This window comes from Aegilops tauschii, chromosome 3 (genome assembly GCF_002575655.3).
Source record: "Aegilops tauschii subsp. strangulata cultivar AL8/78 chromosome 3, Aet v6.0, whole genome shotgun sequence".
In the NCBI taxonomy this organism is placed as follows: Eukaryota; Viridiplantae; Streptophyta; class Magnoliopsida; order Poales; family Poaceae; genus Aegilops; species Aegilops tauschii.
In genome coordinates this window covers 626,236,929-626,246,114 of record NC_053037.3, presented here as the reverse complement: position 1 = coordinate 626,246,114, position 9,186 = coordinate 626,236,929, and the positions used below count along the sequence as shown (strand labels likewise).

Genomic DNA, 9,186 nt, shown 5'->3' with positions numbered 1-9,186 from the left:
TGGGCAGTGTTTTGGCTGGTGTTTAGCGTTCTCTAGTGGTGGTGAGACAGATGTTCTCGTGACTGGCCGCACCATGGTTGGACATGGGTTGTGCTTGCTAGGTTGAAAACCATGTCTGGCTTTGGCTAGGTCTACGGAGGCGGTGTCTGTGGACGTCATCACCTTCTTGAACTCTTCATCATAGTTTCTCCTTGTCCATTGTCATGCTCCTAGTGAAAATCCTGATCCTTTTGATCGAGCTGTGGCGGCGCTTCGTTGTCGTTTCCTTCCTGAAGGTACCACCTTGGAGCTCATGGTTCGTCAGCGTTTAGCTTCGCCTCCTCGCAGTGGGCTGTTCACGGTTGAGGGCTCTGTCGACTCCGTAGTGATTCTTAGTGTCCATCTGTTGTCTAACTGGAGTTGTATGGGGTAATGTTGCTTCCCTTTAGCACCTATGTATCTTGCATTGGATGCGTGTGTTGTGGTGGTGTGGTGTTTTGCGTCGATTTGTGTGGTGATCATTGCTTTATATATAAAACAAGGTGAAAGCCTTTTTCTTCCAGTAATCAACCTGTGGTGGTTATACAGATGGATTAAACTCCAGGTTTGTTACTTTGCGTCTTGTTAAGCTGAGCGAACACTTGGCTGTCCGAGAGGTACTTTCCCGTGCAAATACCTTGAGTTGCCGCTCACTCTGAGGAAACAGTCCCATATGCAGTTGTCAGGCCTTGTGGATCAACTCGCGACAGCGTTGCCGAAGTGGAAAGCAGCGAAGATGCCAAAGAGTGGAAGAATGCTTCTAGTTCAATCTGTGCTATGTGCGATTCCGCTACATGCGATGATGGCGCTCGACCTCCCGCAGAAGACAATTACAGCAATGAACAGGATTTGTCGCAGCTTCCTATGGTGCGCTGAGGCAAGCTCGTCCGGCGGCAGCTGTGCGGTCGCCTAGGAAACCGTGTGCGCCCCCAAGTGGGCGGGTGGGCTAGGCATCCCCAACCTAGGATGGATGAACAAAGCTGTACATGCAAGGTGGCCTTGGCTGCAACGATCAGACACATCGCGACCATGGGCGGAATTTGACATCGTTGTGCCGCAAGCTTCAAGGCAAATTTTCAACGCGGCTGCTCGCTGGATCCTAGGAGATGGAAATGCAACACTCTTTTGGGAGGATAGATGGCTTGAAGAGTACCGGATCGAGGAGATTTCACCCTTGACCTATGGGCGAGTCAGGAAGAGAACAAGAGGCACATGCACCGTATCCCAAGCACTACAGAATGACCGTTGGGTCGCTCAAGTGAGCCCGGAGGTATCAGCCGAATCGCTGCGCGAGTACTTAAAGCTGTGGAATATGATCCAAAGAGTCGAGCTTGACCCAACGCAGCGCGATCACATCACTTGGTCATGGGAAGCAAGCGGATGCTACTCAGCGAGGACTGCCTATGCAGCCAAGTTCTGGGGCAGGTAGGTCGTCCCCACGGCCGAATTCACTTGGAAATCTAAGACACCGGCGCCCTGTCGCTTCTTCACATGGCTCGCAATCCAGAACAGATGCTGGACGTCCGATCGGTTGGCAAGGCGAGGACTCGATCATCAAGACTGTTGCCCAATGTGCAACCAAGCAGAAGAGAGCATAAACCACATCCTACTTCAGTGTGTCGTTGCACGGGAAGTATGGACCGCGATCTGCCATCCCTTAGGCAAGCCAGAGTGGGTACCTACTGCGACCGACAATCTCATTGCATGGTGTCAAGACAAGGGAGGAAGAGGACAAGCCGGGAGGGATGCAAAGGCAATCATCATCCTAGGGCTATGGCAACTATGGAAGCACCACAACTCTATCGTCTTCGACGGAGCCGCACCTTCAAAGAACCGGGTTATCCACACCGTCGTCCGAGAGGGCCATGTATGGAAACAAGCGGGCATACTACGAGGAGACATGGACGTGTTCTTTGCAGAAGTGGAGGAGTGGGCAGCAGAGAGTAGATAGTCATAGGAGAGTAAGATGGAGGGTGGGGTTAGTGTGCAGTGTATATATGTAATCTGTAGCACTAACGTGGACGGGCTCTTTACCCCGGTTCCTTCTTTATAATATAGTACGCACACTCGTGCGTATTCGAGAAAAAGCTGGAATTTTTTTTTTGGGGTGTGGCTAGGTCTCAGTCGATTGAGATTTAGCCAAGTCTCGATTAAACTAACATAACATACAATCGAGAATTTTTTTTTTTTGCACGGATCTTAATATAAGATCTTACGGATATAGTATCGAACGAGACTTGGCAAAATCTTAGGCCCTGTTTGTTTGGGCTTTTGCTTCTGCTTTTGCAGCTTTTCTACTTTGGCCAAAAAGCTACAAAAGCTCCTAAATAGGTGCTTTTGGATCTTTGATGTTTTTGACGAATCAATATAACAATATTTAGCTCCAAAAGCCAGAAAAGCTTTAAAAGCACCTATTTAGGAGCTTTTATGGCTTTTTGGCCAAAGTCAAAAAGCTGCAAAAGCAGAAGCAAAAGCCCAAACAAACAGGGCCTTAGTCGACCAAGACTTAGCAAGATTGTATTTTTTTCGCTGGGACGTCACCCCATATTGATACACTAGTAGAAAAAGGGTCATCTGTCCCGGTTGGTAAGGGCCTTTTGTCCCGGTTTTTGAACCGGGACTAAAGGGTCGTTACTAATGCCCTAGCCCTTTAGTCCCGGTTCTTACACGAACCGGGACAGATGGGCCTCCACGTGGCCGGTGCGGCGAGCCCAGGCAGGAGGGCCTTTGGTCCCGGTTGGTGGCACTAACCGGGACCAATAGGCATCCACACGTCAGCATTTCAGGGGCTGGGGTTTTGTTTTCTTTTTTGAAAGGGGGGGGGGGGGTTGGGGGTTTTGGGGGGTTAATTTAGGTGTTTCATATATTGTGTTAGCTAGCTAATTAATAGAGAGAAGTGTCCTCTCTTATCTCCGTGCTTGGTCGACGCTACGTACTATATACGTATAGAGAGGACTAGACACGCTAGCTAGTAAGCAAATGAAGGAAACAGAAGATCGTCATGAACATATGCATACAGAGAGAAGTGATATCGACCACCTCTCCTTCTCCGAAAGATGGGTCGAACAACAAGTTCTCGTATATCTATCCGACACTACCGGCTACATATATATACAATAATTATCTCTTACAATATAATCTTCTAATTATATATGAACACAGGGTCCACATAGTATTCTCCGTTTTCAGCGATCACGTGGTCAAGGAAGAATACCGCCAATTCCTCTTGAATTGCTCGCATACGATCTGGTGCTAGGAGTACATCCCGCATCCGAAAGATCTAATTTGAAGAAGGGGGTCAATACATATATATATGAATAAATGAAACTCAACACAAATGATGGTAATAAAATAAAATTGTGAATATTATTGCTTATGCACTTCATATTGTTCGTCAGAGTAGCCCCGCTCACAGGTCGTGTGGCGGATGGACTCGCAAACGTAGTATCCACAGAAATCATTCCCTTGTTCCTGCCACAACCACTTTACAAGAAATAGAGGTCAATCAAACTGATAAGCAAGCATGCTAAATGGTATTGATGAAACTAGCGCTTGAATCACTAGGAGATGCGCGGAACATGCTACTATAGTACTTACTTTCGGGTGTCTAAATTGAGGTTCTTCGGCAGTCCCGAAGCTTTTTTGGTGAATTTTCTCCAAACCCGCCACGCGCCGGAGAAGGAGGCTGAGTGCCCTGATCACTCGCCGGAGGAGGAGGCGGAGGAGGAGGCGGAGTGCCCTTACTCGCCGGAGGCGTCCAGTTCGGAAAGTTGACGAGCTCCTTCCACCATAGGCATGGAGTCTTCAGAGCAGAACCCAGCCAAGTCTCCCCTTCACCGGTAGGGTGGTCAAGCTGGAGGTCCTCAAATCCCTCCATTATTTCGTCCACCGTCACCCTAGCATATCCTTCTGGAATCGGACGACAGTGAGAAGTTGCGTCGGGTTCAGGAGGTCGAACAGAGCCGACAGCCGCCTTGACTTTGAAGTTCTGCCATTGCGTCATAAGATGGCAATGTTGAGACTCCGTGATAGCATCCACGGGGTAGCTAGCAGGAGCCGTCAAGACATGCTCCGGCTGAAGCAGCTCGGTGGAAGCCACGCTGCTTCTCCGCTGAGATGGCGGGGTAGCTTCGGGGGTAGTTTCGGCAGGTCGATTGCTGTGAGCTACGTCTCGTTCCTCTAGCGCTTGAACCCTTTCGGTGCAGCTTCTGAATTTGGGTCTGCTCCACTTTTTTCCTCCTCTCCTGGCTTTTGTAACCGCCTGCGTCCGGAAAACCAGCCTTCCACGGAACGGAGCCTGGCGTGCCTCGTGTCCGTCCAGGGTGCTCAGGATTCCCGAGGGCCATTGTGATCTCGTCGTTCTCTCTGTCTGGAACGAACGTCCCTTGCTGCGCTGCATCGATATAGTGCTGAAGCCTCTTGACTGGTATTCTCAAAAGCTCGTCCGTCCAAACGCACTTCCCTGATACAGGGTCCAAGGTTCCGCCAGCCCCGAAGAATCAAGTCCGGCAACGGTCTGGCCAATTCATTGTCTTTGGTTCGATCCCTTTATCAAGCAGATCATTCTCAGCCTTGGCCCACTTAGGCCGGGCTTTGAGGTAGCCACCTGACCTCGTGCGATGGTGAAGCTTCTTCTTCGCAGCATTTTTCTTGTTTGTCGCTGACAACTTCTTACTCTTTTCTGATGTCTTGTGGGCCACAAATGCGGGCCAGTGATCTCTGATCTTCTCATATTTGCCGATGAATTCTGGTGTCTCTTCTTTGTCGACAAACGTTTTCAGCTCATTCTTCCACCTCCTGAATAGGTCTGACATCTTCTTAAGAGCATGAGACTTGATTAATTGCTCTTTAACTGGCTTCTCCGGATCCTCCTCTGGCGGTAGGGTGAAATTTGCCTTCAGCTCAGTCCAAAGATCATCTTTCTGCATATCATTGATATAAGACACCTCAGGGTCTTCTTTCTTAGGCTTATACCATTGGTGGATGCTGATCGGGATCTTGTCCCTAACAAGAACCCCGCACTGAGCAGCAAATGCTTCCTTTGTCCGGATGGGTTCAATCGGTTGGCCGTCGCGCGCGATTGCTGTGATCTCAAACCTTTCATCCGAGCGCAACTTTCTCTTCGGGCCTCGTCTCTTTACCGAAGTTGTGCTCGATCCGGAGGGCTAGAAAAAAGAAGAAAGACGAGAGTTAATTAATATGTGTACATACCAAAACAATGAATGCATCAATTAGCTAGTCAGCACAGGCTTAACTAATATTTTGGTCCTGGTTCGTCTGGCCCCTTTGGTCCCGGTTGGTCCCACCAACCGGGACCAAAGGGGCCAGACGAACCGGGACCAATGCCCCCACGAGGCCCGGCAGGCCCCTGGCCTCACGAACCGGGACCAGTGCCCGCATTGGTCCTGGTTCTGGACTGAACCGGGACTAATGGGCTGACCCGGCATGAACCAAAGCCCTCTTTTCTACTAGTGATAGTGAGGTACGCGTGGTGATTTACCAAAACTCTTCAACTACAGTGTCTCGCACTGTGAGTGTGCGTGCTGCGTGCATGTGGTGATGGTGCGCATATATGATATGTACGCGTCTATGCTGTACTCACTCGATGTTTCTTGGAAAAGAGAGAGAGAAATGGAGGGCCAGCTATGCAGCACGGATCGACGAAACGAATATATGATGGTTGATGCTGTACTTGGTAAAAAGAGGCAATCATCAGCAAGGAAGACATATGCGACCCCTTGGGAAAATAATATGGATGGATGGATCCATCATCCATGGCACTATAGTTAATTGTGCATTGACATCAGCCTCCACTCCACTTGCCGGCCGGGCCGGCAGCTTATCGCTATCTTCCTCCCCTATCCCCAATCGAAAGGAAAGCAAAAGCAAGCAAAGAGCATGTAGATTCATGACGTGTGCCCATGGATGCGACCTCACCTGCCCCTGCCCGCCCGCCCGCCTATAAGACGGCCGTCGACCACACCACCTCCCAAGTGGACTCCATTCCATTCCGTTCCATTTCCATACGTTTCTTTCAAGTGGCTCTTGATCCCACCAGCAGCCGCACCACCAACATCTTCTCTCCGGATCCGTGTTCACATCAAGAAGATAACATCCATGAAGATGAAGCAGACGAAGAAGACGTCGGCGCCGTCGCCGGGCAAGCAGGAGGAAGCAGTTGCACCCGGGGGTTTCCGGAAGGGGCCATGGACGGAGCAGGAGGACATGAAGCTGGCGTGGTTCGTGCGGCTCTTCGGCGAGCGCCGCTGGGATTTCTTAGCTAAGGTGTCAGGTTTGCAAGGTGGCGGGTGACCCATGCCGTGCCATGCATGCGCATGCATGCATGCATGTCTGGGACCAAATAACATGTAGCCATGGTCCTTTGTGTGCTAACGCTCTCGGTCTCCGCCGGCACCTCTTGCTCTTGTGTCTGCCTTGGCTACAGGTCTCAACCGGACGGGGAAGAGCTGCCGGCTCCGGTGGGTCAACTACCTGCACCCGGACCTGAAGCGCGGCCGGATGAGCCCCGACGAGGAGCGCCTCGTCGTCGACCTCCACGCCCGCTGGGGCAACCGCTGGTCCCGCATCGCCAAGGCCATGCCGGGGCGCACCGACAACGAGATCAAGAACTACTGGCGCACCCACACCCGCAAGCTCCACAAGGACACGCGCGCCGCCTCTGCTGCTTCGGCCTCCACGTCCATGTCTGCGGCGTCTCCGGGCACCACGTCCAGCTCCTCCTCTTCAACGATCGACAACGACAACAACTCGCATCACGGCCACCGCGACCAAGAGACGGCGGCCAGCCAGGAACAAGCGGATCACCAGCTGCTCTACACCGCCGGTATCGGCATGGACAGCCACCTCCTTTGGAACGACGCCATCATGGACTCCTACGCATGGGGAGCGGCCGTCCCGTCCATGATAGTGCCGCCGCCTTCATCGCCAGTGTGGGACTACTGCTGCTCGGATTCGCTGTGGGGGATAGGCGACGACGAGGTCGAGTACAAGAAGATGCTTGCCGTCGCCGGTGCCTCATGATATTTTTCATACATCATCGATCTTTCCTTAGTCAATTACTAGCTGCCAACTAGCTGAAGATGCTTACGTGCATGCGTCCAAGTCATATCCTAGCTGAGACGAGACTTAATATGTACCAGTGATCGAGCAGTGCATGCCTGCCTTGGGATTTATGCTTTTGTACATGTAATCTCCATGTGTATGTATGATAGAGTAATAAGTACACATATGCATGTAGTTATTTGTATTATGGTATAATTTTTAATATCTCCTTAATGTTTTAGCAATGTATAATAGGCTACTAGTTGTACTATATATAAACTAGTCCTTGAGAATTCAGATGGACTTTGTAAAGAAATAAAGATTTGACCACCATGAGTATACCTCCTCAATCTATTTAATATGGATGTATTTGTACAATATACAGACACAATATGTTCATTCATTCAAGATGTTGATGCCGAAGTAGGCCCTTCTTTAATTCCGGATATCGAAACTAAAGGCTGGCGTAATTTGCATAAATGGAATTAGCATATTCCATCAAGTACTTCATAATTAAAGAGAATCCGCATAAGAAATGTATTCCGAGATCAATCAATCAATCTATTCTGATACCCAGAATCTAATAATTGCTTCAAGAACTCGCTAGAACCTCTACTATACCTTTCTATTTCAGCCTCCAATTCCTATACCTGGAGAGGTTCACAAGGGCACGTAACTCATGAAGATGCTGACCTGAAGATGATCATCTGATCGTTCCTGTCCATGTCCTACTTTCTCTAGCCATCTTGCATCTAGAAGAAATATTTCCTATGCATCCTTTTCATGCCCCAATCTCAATCAGTTAATTCCAAATGGATCCTGTGCATGATCTCAAACAGCAGCACTGCTCTGATCGATGATCTGCAGTACTCCTCGCTGAGATCGTGACAGGGATCGCCAGTGGGTGATCAGTGGTTGCAAGTTGCAACTAAAGTTGTGAGGGATAAATTGAATAAAATTAAGGAGAGGTCCAGGTGGTTGTGATAAGGGAGCATGGAGTTAAAAATGGTGGTGACAAAAAGCTGGGTGGTGTGTGTGATAAGGAGCCAGCGGCGGCATCAACTTGTTTGCTACCTTTCTTGCATTATTTCTAGTATTATCTTGGTCATTGCTAATTTACTCCATCTGGCTAGCTAGTGCTTCATCAAAAACAAACTTTAGTTTCTTTCTTGCTCTTAGTGGTGCACCCTCTTGCTTGCTAGCTTGTACATGTGGTACTAATGCTAACCTCATCTTCCCACTTTTTCTGCAATTAATTATATTGCTCCTCCAGGATGATGTAGATAATATATATTCAAATGATCTAGATACCTCTTTACCTAGCTCAATGTCATTCAAGGCCACTATCTAGATAGCAGGCTAGCATGGAACATGAATGCATGGTTGCCACGCTTAGCATGCAAAAGCCTCAAACAAGGCGATTAAGCAAGATATGCTCTGATTCAGAAGGATACTACACCACACGCCTAATTAATCTATTGAAGGATGCCTCCACTCCATGCACATATGAGAGGAAGCACGAATGAGATCGATGTACGCTTTGGACTTAATTACCAGGCCTAATTTCGGTACACATCACACCTAATTTTGGTATACCCATAAGCCATCACACCTACTTTTGGTAATATCCATGACGAATGCAGAGTGTGTCGTTTTGTCTCATGGGCTCGTAGAGTATTAACAAAGTTACAGAGTCCGTAGCTCTTCTTTTGGAAAAGTTGGGATTCAAAGAATGCAGCAGTCTTCCACAATGAGTCTCTATTATATTGTAACCACTAGAAACATTATTTCAGACTTTACATTCTAGACTTTTCAGTTCAGGGAACCGATTCAGAAGGTCGCCAATACGTCTTGGCAGCAATACCTCTCACCGGGCTCTGGCATACCCATGTAACCCTTGTTGTTAAGTTGTGATCCAAATTCATATAAAGTATAAAGGTCAACTTCTGACGAGCGGAGCGGATCCTTTGTAAGCGGCCGCACACGATAAGTGGATCAAGTTGTAATCCCCGGCATTTGTAACCTCTCCCGATATAGTGAGGTTTCACTGGTTGATGCCTGTGGTTTTTTATTTTTTTTCCTTCGGATTGGAGGGGTTTTCCACAT

The 9,186-nt window shown here is 48.9% G+C and overlaps 1 protein-coding gene across 1 annotated transcript; it reads left to right on the top strand.

The window, feature by feature from the left end:
• Positions 1-6,001: 6,001 nt before the first annotated feature.
• On the top strand, positions 6,002-7,413 carry LOC109771274 (uncharacterized). The gene is made up of 2 exons (XM_045234009.2): positions 6,002-6,310; positions 6,464-7,413. Exons 1-2 carry the CDS (start codon positions 6,136-6,138, stop codon positions 7,057-7,059), a joined length of 771 nt encoding a protein of 256 aa, XP_045089944.1. The 5' UTR covers positions 6,002-6,135; the 3' UTR covers positions 7,060-7,413.
• Positions 7,414-9,186: the final 1,773 nt, after the last annotated feature.